Source organism: Mangifera indica, chromosome 10 (genome assembly GCF_011075055.1).
Source record: "Mangifera indica cultivar Alphonso chromosome 10, CATAS_Mindica_2.1, whole genome shotgun sequence".
Lineage (NCBI taxonomy): Eukaryota > Viridiplantae > Streptophyta > Magnoliopsida > Sapindales > Anacardiaceae > Mangifera > Mangifera indica.
Genome location: NC_058146.1, coordinates 4,758,636 through 4,775,878, shown reverse-complemented (window position 1 = coordinate 4,775,878; position 17,243 = coordinate 4,758,636). Strand labels below are relative to the sequence as shown.

At 34.1% G+C, this 17,243-nt stretch overlaps 3 protein-coding genes and 2 long non-coding RNA genes across 10 annotated transcripts; 2 read left to right on the top strand and 3 right to left on the bottom strand.

The window, feature by feature from the left end:
* Positions 1-1,706: 1,706 nt before the first annotated feature.
* Positions 1,707-3,689, bottom strand: LOC123228318. Its single transcript, XR_006504666.1, has 3 exons — positions 2,303-3,689; positions 1,869-1,952; positions 1,707-1,746 (listed from the first exon to the last, which is right to left on the bottom strand). It is a non-coding gene; the product is annotated as an uncharacterized LOC123228318 (long non-coding RNA).
* Positions 3,690-5,014: 1,325 nt separating this feature from the next.
* LOC123227146 (enoyl-CoA delta isomerase 1, peroxisomal) lies at positions 5,015-5,922 on the top strand. Its single transcript, XM_044651829.1, has one exon. It carries the CDS (start codon positions 5,114-5,116, stop codon positions 5,786-5,788), a length of 675 nt encoding a protein of 224 aa, XP_044507764.1. The 5' UTR covers positions 5,015-5,113; the 3' UTR covers positions 5,789-5,922.
* A 1,739-nt stretch (positions 5,923-7,661) lies between these two features.
* Positions 7,662-10,440, bottom strand: LOC123226923 (ACT domain-containing protein ACR9). Its single transcript, XM_044651497.1, has 6 exons — positions 10,128-10,440; positions 9,817-10,035; positions 9,549-9,654; positions 8,863-9,211; positions 8,210-8,494; positions 7,662-8,118 (listed from the first exon to the last, which is right to left on the bottom strand). The coding sequence occupies exons 1-6, from the start codon at positions 10,279-10,281 to the stop codon at positions 7,972-7,974; spliced, it is 1,260 nt and encodes a 419-aa protein (XP_044507432.1). The 5' UTR covers positions 10,282-10,440; the 3' UTR covers positions 7,662-7,971.
* Positions 10,441-11,791: 1,351 nt separating this feature from the next.
* On the top strand, positions 11,792-12,912 carry LOC123227290. Its single transcript, XR_006504456.1, has 3 exons — positions 11,792-12,298; positions 12,514-12,631; positions 12,726-12,912. It is a non-coding gene; the product is annotated as an uncharacterized LOC123227290 (long non-coding RNA).
* A 112-nt stretch (positions 12,913-13,024) lies between these two features.
* On the bottom strand, positions 13,025-16,443 carry LOC123227287 (UDP-glucuronic acid decarboxylase 6-like). Of its 6 annotated transcripts, none has more exons than XM_044652023.1 (13): positions 16,335-16,443; positions 15,814-15,910; positions 15,394-15,480; positions 15,208-15,295; positions 14,958-15,049; positions 14,732-14,796; positions 14,563-14,651; positions 14,193-14,270; positions 13,993-14,086; positions 13,804-13,870; positions 13,658-13,721; positions 13,516-13,556; positions 13,025-13,411 (listed from the first exon to the last, which is right to left on the bottom strand). In XM_044652023.1, exons 2-13 carry the CDS (start codon positions 15,898-15,900, stop codon positions 13,226-13,228), a joined length of 1,038 nt encoding a protein of 345 aa, XP_044507958.1. In that variant the 5' UTR covers positions 15,901-15,910; positions 16,335-16,443; the 3' UTR covers positions 13,025-13,225. The 6 variants fall into 6 exon arrangements, with proteins under 6 accessions (XP_044507958.1, XP_044507962.1, XP_044507963.1 ...); XM_044652027.1 differs by lacking the exon at positions 16,335-16,443 and adding an exon at positions 16,152-16,293; XM_044652028.1 differs by lacking the exon at positions 16,335-16,443 and adding an exon at positions 16,142-16,270.
* Positions 16,444-17,243: the final 800 nt, after the last annotated feature.

The following is a 17,243-nucleotide window of genomic DNA, read 5'->3' as shown; positions in this document are numbered from 1 at the left end:
TCATTTTTGTTTCTGATTTTTTTTCTTCATTCTTACGGCATTAAAAATAAAAAAGGTGTCGGATTTGAATATATTTGAGGCTCGTGCACGTGGTAAGGTATCTTAAAATTTTGAAAGATAAATATTATTTAGCTTATATAAAAATAAATGGCGTTTTTTATTTTTTTATTAATTTTATAAAAAGATTAATAAAAATTATTAACAATTTTAATAATCACGACGGAGTAAAAAAATAGAATTTTAGAGGTGAAGAGTAAGGAATCATCTTTTTTATTTATCAAAAGGAGAGTGGAACACGTGGGCGGTACGATGATATTAAAAGGTTTTATGACAATTTTCTCCTTGTAGTTTGATAACATCTTCACGCGCCTAAGTGTTCTGGAAAGCCACAAACACATCTTTTGAGTTATTATATTTTCCTCTTTCCTTTTTTTTTTATTCAGTGAATATCCAATAATATTCTCCTTCCCAACCTATACAAATTGATTTGTTGGAGAAAATTAAAGCATGGTGACCGGTCTTTGACGGTCAAGGAATCACGAACGGTTTGCAATGGGCCATCTGGCAGCTCAAGCATCGGTGCTGGTGCCAAAATGTAGGTTTTGTTTTAATTTTTACATTATTGTATAAATTTACACAATCATTTTTATGTTCATTTCGATTATAATTTATTTATTACATAAAATTAATTAATAAATATTATTATTTATTTACTATTATGTAATAAAACTTTTTTTATTCAAATTTATAGACGTAATTCAAAAGGAGCTAATTATTCAATGATAAAATATTTAATCATTAATTAAACAAATCACGTATTTACAATTTAATCAAAATATAAATAAAATTTTTATCATTTAAAAAGAGTGAGAAAGACTATTTGACAGTTTAACTTCTTAAAATTTTATAAAATTATTTTCATATTCTATTATATGGCTATGAAGAGAAAATTATTATTTCAGGTCAAATCAATCATATGTAATTAATGTAATTATTTTATTGTTGTAAATTTAGAATAAAAATAAATATATATAATCATATTTATATTAGGATTACCCTAACAACATATTTGTGAATAACTTTATCACTTATATTATATAAATATAAAGCACTAAGCAGAGCTAGATGAGGCATCCAAGAATAACTATTCTTGTATTATATAACTAGGGTAAAAGTGATCTTAAGATAAGTTCATGTAATATCTGATCTAATAGTTTGATCCATTATCAAAATATTATTCACTTTAAATATAAAGTTTATCGTAGTTTTATTTCTAAGTTTTACAACTCAAAATATATATTAATAGTTTAAGAAATTCACAGACTATATAACCAGTTAAATCATCTCACCTATAATCGATATAGGATATACAGATAAAGTATAGACAGATGTAATATTTTTCTCATGTTTTATTAATATAAGATTTACTTAAAGGTATCACAATTCATAAATAAAATAAATTAATGTCATTAACGTATAAATTCCGAAAGTGTACTTTTGATAATCAAATTAGGTTAGATTAAATTAAAAATAAAATGAGTATTACGTATAAATAAAATCTTCTATTTAATAAATAATTATTACTCACTTTTATATTTTTCATGTTTTGTAAGTAGTAAGTCATCATGATAATAATGAATTAACGTTAGTCTTGTTATTTCCGAATAAACCTTCACCCAATTAGTTATAAAAATTAACACAAAAATAAAAGAAAAAGAAATTGTATTCTCCATTCAACGAAACCCGCTGTGCAAACAAAAATTTTGCATCAATAATTTTACAACTGAAGGGAAGACAAGAAGAAAATTGCATTACATATGCACAAGGTGAGAAGCAAATAATGAACATAAAGACCAAAAAACACTTACCAGGCACAGTATGAAGATGCCACTAAAACCAGAGCCACTTGCTGCCTATAAGGATGAAGTCCTATCCACTAAACATATTTCAGCCTGTTTTCATCACAAACATGAAACTGAATTGCCATTGAATACCGAAAAGAAACCTCAATATTTATATATTATTGAAGCATGGCCATGAAAAAAGACCCAGTAAGAGTCAAAGCAAATCTGATTCTCTACAAGTTTAGGGTTCTTTCATGGTTGCCGGAATGTCTTCTATCAATGTAATGCGATACCTGATGACTGCTTCAAAATATTGAAAAAGTAATCTTATTCTTAAGTCTGAATTAAAAGAAATAAATTTATTTATAGCTGTTAGGTGTAAGTAGGATTTTAGAGCATAATTTATCACAAGCACGGGCTAATAGATGTCTAGCCCAAGAAGAAGATGAGGTAATTACGTTAAGATGAATGAACTGCCTTGATCTGCAATTTATACTAGCAGGAGGACGAAAGCCAACCAATTAATCCAATTACTCCAAAAAGTTCGTAGATGTCTTCTATATTGGCTATTCTTTTAAATCAACAAACCGTCAACTTGAAACCTTCAGATGAATTGCCAAACTTGATAGCTTTTAACAAATGAAAGAGAACTACACAGTTATCTACTTCACTGTAATGGAGATGAGGGAAGCCAACATCTATCTAATCATTTCCATTATTATGGTGCAAATATTGAGAGGCACTGGCAGCTGATTTGCTGATTTGCCAGCATCACTAGAATACTCACACCTTACCTTACAATCTTGGCATTTTCAGAGATAGGGGTCTGAAACAGACACTTTTTGGACATCAATTGAGTATTTTCCCCCTTCAAAATCAGATTCCAAACTGTCTAATGCATGCTTGCAGAATTAAGCATATTCCACCAAGGTTTATCAAAATTTGGCCAAATATTGGCCGATATGGGATAGTTCATAAGTGTCAAAAGAACAATGAATTCACGTGGTTTTCTCTCATTATACAGATTTAACCCGTGGTTTTAATCGTGAAAAATGAATTTAAGGTTTCTTTATATATGTTTTATGCTTGCCTAAATTTGGGATTCTGCATATTAAAAATGGTTTTTTTATATATGTTCTATCCTTGCCTAAATTTGGGATTCTGCATATTCAAAACTTGTTATAGGACAATACTAGATTTTCATAATAGGTTAAGTTAAAATTAGTCAGCGACAAAAAGATAAGCCAAAAAAGACCTGGCAACATCGTTGAATGAAGACGGACACCCTTGGTGATAACTTATTTACCTTCACCTTCTAGTCTGGTTCTCCTAGATATTCCTTGGAACCCATATTGCGCTGTCGAGCTTCCCCAGACCCCTATTGAACATATGTCACTCCAGAGGACCCTAGGTTCACAGTTTTCAATCTTGTTCTTCACTAGAAAAGTTCAGGTTTTCCCTCATCAGTAATCGGTGACATTTCAGGCAGATATTCAAAGATATGCTCATCTCTCATATAACTTGCAAAAACTCATAGTAGCATATCTCCAAGAATATCAAGATTTTGAAAGAAGAATTTTCTGAAGTCAATGGTATCATCCCAACTCAAATTTGGCCTTCTCCACAAGATGAAGCCCCATGGGAAAAATTTCTTGGCAATATCAGTAGCAAATGATTAAAGCAAAAAACAAGTTCTACAGCAAAATTAATTTGAATCAATTTCCTCAGTCAAAAACTTTCAAAACTAATGAAGACAAGGCTTATCTCTTATGATGATTCACTGCTAAAAAGATTCCTCAAAGAAATCGATAAAAAAAACCTTCCAAACAGATGTGGACATATAATAAATGTTTCATCTTCAATCTCACTCTAAGATGCTGCCACCTATCTAAACCATTTTATTCGTATTCATCGTGTATCAGCTTTATTATTTTCTTTTGTTTTATTGTTTTGTGTTTTGTTTGTCAAAAGTTTTTATTTTTCAGTCTTTTGATGTCTAATTGTCACATGGGTATATTTCGATAACGCAAAGAATGATGTAATTTGGTAGTACTTTATGCATTTGTCAAAAGTTTTCAATTTTTCGGTCTTTTGACCTCCTTTTATCACATAGGTATATTTCGATAACTCAATGGATGATGTAATTTGGTTCAATTAAATGCAGTCGGCTTGACCGTAAAAGCCCTGTGTTTTGTCAAAAGTTTTTACTGTATGATTATACTGCATGGAGTTGGCTCTATAAAAGCCCCTAATGGTTTCAACCTCAGGTAAGGGTAGACCTGGCCACAGTTCATGAACCGTCGGTTTCGGTTCGAAACTATCGGTTTACGGTTCGAAAATATAAGGATCCTGAACCGAAACCGTAACAGGACGGTTCATCTACGGTTCGGAACCGCCGGTTTCGGTTCATGGCTCCGGTTCGAAACCGATATTGAACAGTCAATTCTAATATATGATCTTGATTTAATTTTTAAATTATTAATTACAATAATTAAAAATTAAAATAAACGTTTGGACTTAATTACAACAAATAAAATTAATTATATAAATAAATTATATGATTAATTATAAAAGATAATAAATAAATAATAAATAAAATTAATTATAGAAATAAATTCTATAATTAATTATGAATTGTATAAAAAAATTTAAAATTGAAATTGAAATTAATAAAAAATTAAGAAAGAATTTAATTAAATTTAAGAAAATTTGATTGAATTAAAAGATTGAGAGAGTATTAAGAGTTTAAAGAATGAGAATGAGAGTTTGAAGGATTGAGTGAGAAAATAAAAAGATTGAAATTTGAGAGAATAGAATTTGAAGGAGTATATATAGGAAAAAACATTTTTGAAAAAAATTAAAAATAAGGGGGTGAATTGAGATTCAGAGAAATTGCCTTTTTAAATAAAATTTAAAAAAAAATCAAAAAAATTTCAAATTTTTTTTGGTTCAGCACAGTAAATCGCCGGTTCATAAACCGCTGTGAACCGACGGTTCCACGGTTCTAATTTATGTGAACCGGAACCGAACCGCAGAGCTATGGTTTCAGTTCCGGTTCAGTCCAGTTTCGGGTCTGCCAGTTCCGGTTTCGAGTTTATCCGGGCCGGTTTCGGTCCGGTTCACGGGCCAAACCGGCCCGTGGCCAGGTCTAGGTAAGGGCAAATGCATAACGATTAGCCTCCCTCCTTTTTGCGATAATTTGTTCATTTCATCAAAATTGCGTTCTCTTTTGATAAATTCTTCAACCTTGTCTTTTTTAACAAGGGAAAATGTGTACGCTAGAAAAGCGAGGAAACGTCTATATTCTAACTCTCACCGGCCCGGGCGAGCACCGGCTCAGCCCAGCAATGATCGATTCGATTCAGACCACAGTGCGTCGAGTTAAAGTGGACCCCGCTGCCTCGTCGGCAGTTCTCATCACAACAGCCCAAGGCAAGTTCTTTTCCAACGGTTACGATCTCGCGTGGGCCAAATCGATCCAATCAAATTTCCAACTCATGTCGTCGAAGCTCCGTTCTCTCATCTCGGATTTGATTTCGCTTCCGATGCCGACGATAGCCGCCATCACGGGACACGCGTCAGCTGCAGGATTGATTTTCGCTTTGAGTCATGACTACATCTTGATGAGAAAAGATAGAGGGTTTTTGTATATGAGTGAACTGGATATCGGTCTAAAGATTCCAGCTTGGTTTATGGCAGTTATTAAGAATAAGGTCGGTGAGCCGATGGCTCGGCGCGATATGGTGTTGAGAGCAGCTAAGTTGACAGCTAAGGAGGCCGTAGAGAAGAAGATTATTGATGCGGCGTACGACAGTGCGGAGGAGACGATAAGGGCTGCAGTTGACTTGGGAGAGGAGTTAGTCAGAAGGAAGTGGGATGGACACGTATACGCCCAGAATCGGGTGGTCATTTTAAAAGAAGTTTTGGAAAATGGCGACAGATGAGACTGTAGATGATATCAGCAACACCAGATCCAAACCCTAGTGCGTGAATTTCGCACTTTTCATAAATTATTATCAAAATTTCGTGATAATAATTTTAATTGTTTATTGGGAATTTCAAAGTTTTAGACTATAAATTAGGAATGGTAATGAGGAGGGGTGGGGAGGGGATATCAATCCCCGTCTCGGGCCCTGTAGGGGATATCAATCCCCGTTCCTGCCCCGTCCCTGTTACGGGGATAACAAAGAATCTCCGTCTCTTTCCTACGAAGAAAAATCTCCTCCCCATCCCCTTCCCATTCCTACGAGAAAAAATCTTCTCCTCATCCCCATCCCGTCCCTGCAGGAAAAAATCCCCTCTCCATATTCGCAAATATAAATTTTAATTCCTTTATGTATTTCAATAAATAAAATAAATTATAGTCTCCCAAAATATCACTTGCTACAAGAGTTATAAAATATTCATTATTATTTTAGTTCAAATACAAAGTTTTCATAAAATCTAACAATATGTAATAATTAATCTTTTCATTAGTAGTTCTTTATGTACGTGATTTAGGGTAATTTTATAATAACATTAAATTTAACCCCTTTCATTCACTTCAATTGATTTTATCAAGTTTATAATTTATTTTTTTGCGTAAAACCTGGTGGATTGATGACTAAATTTTGAAGTTGAAATAAAATTAATTTGGTGCATTTATATTTTATGATAATGAGATTCTAGGGTTTTTTTTAATATATTAGATTAATAGTTCAGAAATTAGTAAAAGCTGATAATTGATAATTCAAAAATTAGTAAAATTAAAGTTATAGTTTTAATAAATTATAATGTAAAAATTTTTAGAATTTAATAGTTTAGAAATTATTATATTAATATATTAGATTTAGGGGGCGGGGCGGGACGGGAACAAATGTATCCCCGTCCCTGACCCGTTCCTAATTAAGAAGATTTTTTTCATCGTTATCCCCACCCCTTTTCCCCTTTTTATCAGGAAATTTCCTCCCCTTTAAGGTCAGGGAGGGTCGAAACTCCTAAAATCATGTCCAAATTACCATCCCTACTATAAATTAAGTTTGAATGTCACAATCCGTTTTGCTTTGGTCAAAGCGGAGCCCACCGGTGCATCATCAGCTCTAATCACGTCTGTCAAAGCGGAATGAACGTGTGTGTAAACTGAGGGTCAACTAATGATTTAAGCGTCCATACACATTATGTTATTGACTCTTTGGAGGGAATAACAAGGTTATAATATATGGAGCTATTCTTTTCTTTCTCACTCTCCCTCCAATATAGTGATCTAGAGGACAAAGTAAAGTTACATACATATATAATATTAGAGGATTCCAAATTCAAATATGAAATTGGATTCATTTTTTAATTGTACTAATATCTATATAATTACAAAGACATCATAATTTTGATTTGATTAAAAATGATTTTCTCTTACAAACATTAGTTGTTTTCTCTCTTATAAATATAAGATGGAACAAGAGTGTAATCTCATAGATGGAAGAAAAATATTTTATTTCGTAAAATTCTTTTTACTATCTACAATTTGTAAAATCTCTACCTCCATTTTTAAATGATTGACGAATAGACTAAGTCTTTTATTATAATTTTTGTAATTTATAATTGAACTATTACGTTTTAAGCATCAAACTTTGTGATTAACGAGATAATTTTATCATATGACGAATAGACAATTATCCCTAATATTTTGAAAACCCTTCAATTCAATTTAATTGGTGAGAAAAACCAAATGCCAAGGCATTTTCACTTTTACAAGTTTAAATTTGAAAGAGGTTATATCAAGTTCTGTCATGGTATAATCCATATCTCCTTTAGTCTTTCATGCACTGGAGTTGCATACGATTGGGAACGACAATTCTATCTTGATATTGGAAAAGCAACATACATAGATGGAACTAAGTTACAATATTCAGAGCCTACAAAAGCCAAACTGTCAAATAACTTCAAATTGGGAAAGTCTCAAATAATCAGAAGCCTTTTGCTGCGTGACCAGAGATTTTTTTAATCCATAACACCAAACTGACACTCTTTAGACAGACAGAATCAATCTGGCCAACGAACAACCAAGAGGGTGTGGGCGAGCAACTGGGGAATACAATGTAATATGAGACAGTTTTCTGCGGATATAAGTTAACACGGCTCAGCAGTCAGCTCACCATCCCATCAATGTTTTCCTTACTCTATCCGTAATCTGACTCCTAGCTCGCGTGCTTGCTAATGGTAACTCAGGACTTTCGTCCAGAAGGAATCTGTAAACTTCCCACTGGCGTTCTGAAGTTGAGTGTCTTCCGATTTCAGCCTACAAACAAGAGTGAAGAGAGGATGGTTTGACATAGAGAGAGAGAGAAGCTGAAGTAAATGTAAATGGGACCAAGAAATTAGATTCTTACCGAAAAAATACATATTCCTAATATCTTTAGGGCCAATGTAACATCATAAAAGACACGGGGTCTTCCCTTTCCAGATCGTTCAACAGGATTAGCAACCAGGAGTTCAGTATCTGGGCCTCGGTTGGTGACAATCACCCGCAAGGGATGAATCATCCCTTCCTTCAGATGAGAACACAGAACAGTCTGCTGCTTGGGATCCACAATTTTCTTCCCATCTGTTAGCTGAATAAATAGATCCATTTCCCGGTAGCCTTTCACACTTGAGGAGATTCTACCATAAGCGATCTAAATGAGAAACACAACAGGCTTATATAAACTAGACTGCAAGCACACATACGAGCATAAAGGTTCTTTCAACAAAAAATAAATATATAACACGGAAACAGAAATACACAAAGACGTTATTCGTTACATGCTTTATAAAGAATCAACACAATCAAGAGACAGTAAAGCATCCTAGAGCCGTTGTTGCCCCGAATCAAAACAAAGGACAAGTGTCCCACCATAGAGCCAACTATAATTTATAACTTCCTACTATACAAGCACCTCACAACAGAAAGAGGGCCGTACAATCAAATCTATTTTAGAGACCTATACTCAGACATTTTAATAGTTAGATGAGAAAGAGTTGAAGAAAGATCATGACTGAGTACCTGAATATCTAAGTCCTTTGAAGTCCTCAAAATATCATAAAAGAGACCTTTTTGATCTGCACACTTAATTTGTAGCAAGGTATGAGCTGGGCTTAATTTATTATCCACTATAATGGCGGCCGTGTTTACTGTCATTGTCTGCATGCTAAGTGCTTGCAAGCAGTCTTCCTTATTGGGAAGCTGGTTGAATAATTCTTCTTCTATTGCTGGTGGGAGAGAAGAGAAACCCTGCAGAGATTCATATTCCGGCCCAGCCAACTGAAGTTCACAGCTGATAGAAGACTCGCCTAAAACAGTCATTAGAAGTTCACAAGTATCATCCCGTCTCTTTTTTGTGTGCAAAAGCTCCCTGAAAAGTGACAGCACATGGAATTAGATAACTTTGTTGCCTATACTCTGTCAACATGAAGCATACTGTTGAATCTATTATCTTTCTATAAACAAAAATTCATAGTTAAAAGAAATATGGCATATGAAGATTAGAAAAAAAAAAAAAAAAAACCTGTTATCCAGATGGCAACAGTCTAGAAACCAAGAAATTTCAAGAACTTCAAAAGAATCAAAGAATGGCAACAGGGAAAAATCAAATTACCATAAAACCAAAAGTCAACTGATCCATCACTCCATCACCAAACTAGTATTTCTTACATTCATACCATTTTACTCAGTATAATTAAATAACTCACATTCCATCTGTGATAAAGAACAAGTCCACCACTCTGCCATCCGGGGTTGTCATCACTTTAACTCTTTGGATTGTAAACTCAAGCTCACTAAGAATTTTAGTAACATCTACAAAAGAATCACAAAATATCAGTTCAATTTCATACAAAAAGTAAAACACAATTTCATAAATAACATTGTTTCACCAGTGACCATAACAAACGGATAGTTTTAAATGACCATTTATCACTAAGCGATAAGGAAAAAAGAGTAACAACATAGTTAAGTTACCATGAAGTAATCCTTTGCGGTCAAGGCAACTATACTTGAGCAAATACAGAGAAGGCTGCGAGGAATTACTTGAAGGCTGGGTAAAATAATACGAACCCAAACATGAAGGGCACACAGATAACAAACGATTCTTCAAGCTTTCCCAATCAACTCTATAAGAACTCGTGTTGGGCTCAACCCACAACACTATATAGCACCACCTTCCATCTGTGGAAAAGTCTACATTTTAAACAAAGCAAAAGTTCAATCTCAACCTCAAAAGAAAAAAAAAAATCAATACATAAATATATGTATATTATAAATGTAAGCACCTCCTCGTATAATGCAGAGGCCGAACTCGAGAATGATTCGACAGAGATCGCAGCCGAGGCCGGCCTTGTCGGGGCAATTAACGCTGATTTCTGTGGGCTGACCTGGGGCGTTCCCAAGTTGGATTAACACGACGTCGTCGGAGGGAATGTCCATTCTCTTAGACTAGACCAATGGAATTGCGCCACCCAGATGAAAGGTGCTGAGTTCCGAGACTCAACAAGGGCGGCAATTTAGGGATTTGCGCCAACACAGCAGCGAGATTAAACATAACTATTTTATTTTTCTTCTATTGGCAAGAGAAGAGAGAGTGAGTGAAGAGATAACTAGACAAACCATGCCTTTGATTTGAGGTTGTCGATTAAGATAGGCCCACAGGATTGTCATTTCCACGTCAGGATTTTACGTGGGGCCACGTGTGAAGATCTCAAGGGTGTTATAGTAATTTCCGGATTTTCTCACTAGCACATGGCTGGTATTAAATTTTGCCAAAATTGATTTCGCACCATATTAGGCAAATTTGGCGCATGTTAAGTTATTGACCTTTGTGCTATAATTTGATTTTTCCTTTCGAAAATTCGTAACATTTTTTTGGATCGGATCGGATCGAATCGTTTAATAATATCCATATCAACTAAAAATAGATATGCAAAGGAGATGGGGCAATAATGGATCTATAATCAATATTTCTCATTTTGTTTGTGAATTTCCTATATGTGAATTTTTAACAAATTTAACCTTTTATATATATATATATATATATATATATATATATATATATATATATAGTACTCCATATGCATAATATGTTAGCGCTATGTGGTCATTTTATCTTTTTTTTGGATGTTTAAAGACTTATTTCCCTTAAGATTTATTAGCATATTCCCATTCAAGGTTCATTGTAAATTTAAATTGGTATTTGTTAAATATTAAAAACTAAAATTCTCACTCATATAGTATTAAAATTAACAGAAATAGTTAGTTTTAGAGATAAAATAATTATTTAATAAGTGATATATTAAAAATAATAAAATATTATATATTTTTCTCTAAAATTTGAAAAACTAATAATTTTTTTCTCAAAATTAAGTTTTGAAAAATTATATTTTTTTTTCTACAAAAATTTACATTTTTCAAATCTTTTTTACAAATCATCTTCGTTAGAGATAAAGACGTTGGAGAAGAGGGAGGAAGGAGAGACCGTCATTAGAGGTAGATAAGGTTACGGAAGGGAGAGAGCGCTAGAAAATACAAATCTTAACAAAAAAAATTATTAATTTTTTAAATTTAGAATAAACATTGATAACATATTATTATTTTTAATATAATACTAATTAAATAATAATTTTATCTTAAAATTTATAATTTTTATTAATTTAAATATTTTATAAATAAAAATTTAAAATTTTAATATTTAATAAATATCAATCCGAGCTCGTTGGTTGGGAATATATCTTTTGACCTTTTGGAAAATTCGTCAACCCACCCGTTGTTACCATTATTAAATTCCGTATGAGACAAGGACAAAAAGTTAATGAACAAGTCTATATTAAAATCGTACTTTTAATATAAATTAATATTATGAATTGAATTTTTATTATTAAAATAATCTATTTTATAAAACCTATGGGCCCTAAAATTAATTAATCTGAACAACGTATCATCATCATCGGTGCCGGTGTCTCCGGTAACTGGCTAGCAACGAAATCTTCCTAGTGTCAGAGCTAATTGAATGAATTGGAGTTGAAGATGGTTTAACCAAAAACGAGTTTCCTCTTCACTCATTGATCAGAGTTTATCTTATCTAATACGATTGGTTCGATAAAAATCTGAAATGAAAAAAATTTTCACTTCCTCGGAAGTTGAATGGGCAGGCCCCCGCAGACAGCTTCTTCAATGCCAAAACCTACTGACTTGAATGGTTTTCCCAGATTTGCATTAATGATCCATTCAATTTCCGCCACTTCCAATCTCAATTGAATGGGTAGGCCAGCTAGTTTTTGACAAAAACTTCCCAGAACCTCCACCACCCATAATCTGGGTCGAATCTGTATCAGACGTCAGCAACTTTGAAGAGTTGAGGCGACAAGTTAATTCCTACTCTCCAAGATAAAGCAGTTAAGTCCTGTAGGAAGAGATTAGTGGTCTTTAGGTTAGGGAAAGGCTTCCCACGGTAAGAATCCCCTTCGTGACATGATTTCACTTGCCTTTTCTCCCTTTCCTTTCAGTCAACATTGTTGCCTTTCTCCTTTCCTTTTCTCTGCGGGCTTCGTATCTCTTTCGCTCCTTCAGTTGAGGAATTTTATTTTGACTTGCTGAATTACATGTCATTGTCTTCGATTATAGTTGAGAACTAGTTATAAGGAAAATTTATTTTTATTTTGGCAGGATCTTGTGATAATACTGGAAGCAATGAGAATAATTGCAGTCGCATTATCTCCGGTTACACCAAACTTGAGTTGGAGAATATGGCTACTCAAAAGATCAGTTTAACAGAGCAACCTGGGTCTCTCTCACATTCATGTCCTCAAAGTAGTTGAAACACAAATTGCAGCTATTTATCTAATTTGATTAACTTGACTGAATGATTTGTGATGCAGGGTGATACTAAGTGGGTGGACTAGAAGACAGAGATGGAAGATGGGAGAAAACCAGCAGCCAAACAGGTTGTGAAAAACAAAGGGAAACCAAAGGCTAAAGCAGTAGCAGTAGCAGAAGCATAAAAAGTACCATCTTTCTTTCTGTATTTGAACCACAGTTCATATTTATAGAAATTGTCTTTGATAATTGTTTTGACATTGTAGCACATTTTTCTTTGATTATGGAATTTTTGTGGGTAGTTCTCTGTCATTATAATCAAAACAGAAGCCAATAAACATAGTACACTGAAGGTAAAAACTCTAGCCAAGAAACTCTTTCAGTAATATTAAAGTAAATCCCATCACCAAAAGGAATTATGGTCATACGGATTTATAATAAGAGCCTACTGGTCCAATTATTTTACTGCAGTGTGCATTATTGGATAAGAAACTCACAGGAACTCAAGTTCGTATTTTGGCAAAACACAAGCCCGCCTGTGATATTTTTCCTATATTGAAGTTCAGCTCTTTCTGGGGACACCAAGCCTCTGTCGGAAATCGTCCTCCATAAGGGGAAGACCATCACGCAGCTTGATCTTTGGCTCCCATCCTAACAACTCTTTTGCTTTTGTGATGTCAGGCTTTCTTTGGCGAGGATCATCAGGGGTGTTTTCTACCATTTTGATCTCCACAGAAGGATTAATGAGCTGCGAAAAACATGAACAAGTATAGTTACATTGCCAGGTTATTTTAAGTTTGTCCTATACAAAAGAAATATGATAACAGGGTGAAAGGAGATTACAAAACTGACCTCCTTAACAGTCTCCGCAAGTTCAATCATGGTAAATTCACCTGAAGTATAGAATATCAAGTTAATAATGGGAACAAAAGAATTTCAACATAATCAGATTTTCCTTTTTGTTAACCAGAAAAGAAACCAAAAAGATGATGACCTGGATTCCCAATGTTGATCGGACCAGTGTTATCTCCTTCCATTAGTCGAATAAGGCCATCCACCTTCAACATTTGAAATAAGTTCAGTGGTGATAAAACAATCAAACAGATAAGTCAATGTGAAAATTTAAAATAATCTTCATACCATATCTGACACATAGCAGAAACTCCGAGTTTGAGTTCCAGGCGCTTGAACAGTCAAGGGCTCACCACTGCACAAGATGAACAGGCACAAGTGATGACATGGGCTAACAATGTGGAAAGAAGAGCAATAGGGTGTTTTGTAGATTATATCTATATGATCTACAAAACACTATAATTTAAAAGAAATTACCGGACTGCTTGAGCTATAAAATTACTGACAACTCGACCATCATCGATATTCATGCGGGGCCCATAGGTGTTGAAAATCCTAGCAATCCGAATCTCTGTTCAATCATTAATTTGATGAAAAGTCAGATTTTTCAAACATACTGTAAATGGTAGCCAAACATCACATGCATTTTATTTTTGAGGTGGCAGCATGAACATTACCAATCCCATGCTGCCGATGGTAATCAAACATCAAAGTTTCAGCAACTCGTTTACCCTCATCATAGCAACTCCTAACCCCTGAAAATATAGATAGAAATCAATAATATATAATACGATTTTAATCATTTCTGTTACACACAGCATGCCCATAACTGTAGAATTATCACTTTAATCAGATGTTAATCCCACAAAACACAATGAAAAGCACTAAAATGAGAATGAAATACTGTGCAGATTAAGTTGCAATACACAATGCTACATATTTTTTAAGGGAGTTGAAACCGTTTTAATAACATTGCATCATGATGGCCAAGTCATCCAAGTTCGCCAATTCATTAAAATGCTGACTTTTAAGAGAGAAAAAACCTACCAATCGGATTAACGTTTCCCCAATAACTCTCCTCCTGGGGATGCACAAGAGGGTCGCCATAGACCTCTGAAGTTGAAGTAAGCAAAATCCTATAACCAAATATCAAATCATGAGAAACATAAAAATACACTATAAGTCCATTTCAAGCAATCAAGTAGTAGTCTCAAACCTTGCTCCCACTCGCTTGGCAAGTCCCAACATATTCAATGTACCAATTACATTTGTCTTTATCGTCTGTCAAGTTTCAATTTCTTTCAAGTCAAATACAACTTGAATATATCATAGAAACACCACACATTTTAGCATTATGAACGAAACATCAAGAGAAAGCAAGGCTAGAGAAGGCAGCAACTGTGATGGTCTCTTAACCAGACACAAAGTACAAATATACACACCTTTACAGGGTTGTACTTGTAGAAGATTGGAGAAGCTGGACAAGCAAGGTGGTATATTTGATCCACCTCAACCAACAATGGCTCTGTGACATCTGTGTGAAACGAACACATTGTTTTATTAACAGCCTACCTTAATAATTAAAGGGCCAGGCTTAAAGTCCCATAGTACATCTGATAAAAATCACATGGAAGAACTCTATAGTTTCACCTCCACATCATTGAATATGTTAAGAACTATAAAAGGACATACCATGACGAATAAGTTCAAATCTCGGATGATTGATCCACTTCTTTAGGTTGTCCTTTGAGCCAGTGAAGAAGTTATCAACAACTATCACCTGATGGCATGAGTCAAGTGAACTTATAAATGCCTAAATATTGAGTAATACAGTCACACTATAGATAGCTATTTATAATCAGGAGAAGAGGAATTTACTTCATTCTTCTCATTTTCCATCAACTTGTCCACTAGGTGAGAGCCAATGAATCCAGCTCCTCCAGTAATTAGAATCCTCATGTTAGACTGCCAAATAAAAAAGGAAAGGACATATCGAATTCACAAACTAAGCTACTTGGACAAATTATGCCAATTACCAGTGTCACAAAGATCTGCCATTGGTATATCTCAGATCTCAAGGTTCTAATTTCAAAACTTTAAGCAAAATTAAAAAGTCAAATGCTATATACTTCCAAGAGGTAATCCAAAAACTAAGAATTACAAAGAGCTAGTCAAGACACAAGGCGTTGACCATGTTGAAATCAGTTTGAAATACCAGTTGCAAAATACATTATTAAGGAATTAACAGGATGATCAACCATTTTGTAAAATCTGAAACACATTGTAGCCAAAAATCACCTGGAAAAATTTTGAAAATCTCAAGGGAGATGGAGTTGGAGGCGGTTTAGCAGCATTGTGATTTCCATTTGAAGCTTCTTGAGCCATTCTTGAATCACTAAACAATGAAAACTCACAATTAAAAAATATTATTCCACACTTCAGTAAAAAAATACTCTCACAACTTGAACTAGAACTCACAAGCAGATCAACAAAACACTCAAAAACTCCGATCACCGGAGACCCAAAAACTTTTTTATGACACAAACATCTCAAAGCTTGAAGCTTTATATACAAAACCAAACATTACCCATCTAAAATATAAAACAATAAAATAAAATGGAACTACCAAACGGTACCAAACTGAGATGTAACTTGAATGAAATCTTCGTTCAAAAGAAAAGCACAGAAAGTAATGAAAGCTTCACACCAACAAAGTAGACCCCCACGTCAAACTTACAGATCTAAATCTAATTTTCACACTCACGTTGAACCGAAAAAAATAATTAAATTAAATCAAGAATTGTTAAGCAGTTAATCACCTTGAATTGAGATTTTAACTAAACACAACTAGAAGACTGTGGATATAAATCCTCGATCTGATGCTACTAAAGAGTTTAGAGTCGCGGATGACAACGAAACTCACGCTTCAATCATAATCCGACACGTCGTATCTAATTACGTAATTGACAACAGCTCCTTTTACACGCTGTGCTTACGTGTCTAGTTTATCTCTGTTTATTGGATTTGTTTCGGTCAGATTGAGTCGCTCGTTTGCCAGTCAAGTTGAGATTGGTCGATTCAAATAGCTGTAGTTGATTGGTTGTACCAAGAATTGTGTGTGAGGATGTGTACATCTGATTAGTGCCGGTTGGTAAATCTAAATAACGTAATCTATTGTAGTGTTGGGAAAAATTATCCGCTACGGAAGATACAGCTAATAAGCGAGGAGACCTTAAAGCGACAGGTCCGTCCGTGACGCCAGTTTATCCGGTGTGTCAGAACATCATGCAGTGTTTGACTATTGACCTAGTGCGCTCTCCGGTACGGAAGCCTCCAAAACCCACGTCCTATTAAAAAATTTAGAGTAATTCTGAAGACACCCTAAAGTTCTTAAAATTTTAAGACTGCCCCAATTTTAAGTGCCTTCTCAAGATTATCTCTGAAGTTCTAAACATCAGTAAAAGGCACCCCAAGGAGTGAGATTTCTCCAATTCAATAAATAAATTATTAAGTGGATGAAATTCCCTGTAAAAAAAAAAAAATTCATTAAGTGGCATAGGGAACAAATTATTCTTCTAAGAATGTTTATGTTTAATGCAAATCAATATCTGAGTATTTGGGTAAATATAGGTAACCAGCCCATTACAAAACGACGCGTGTGAGCCGGTTGAAACGAAGTCGTTTAATTTCCAAAACTGATATATATCACAAAGTAATCGCAATTCGCA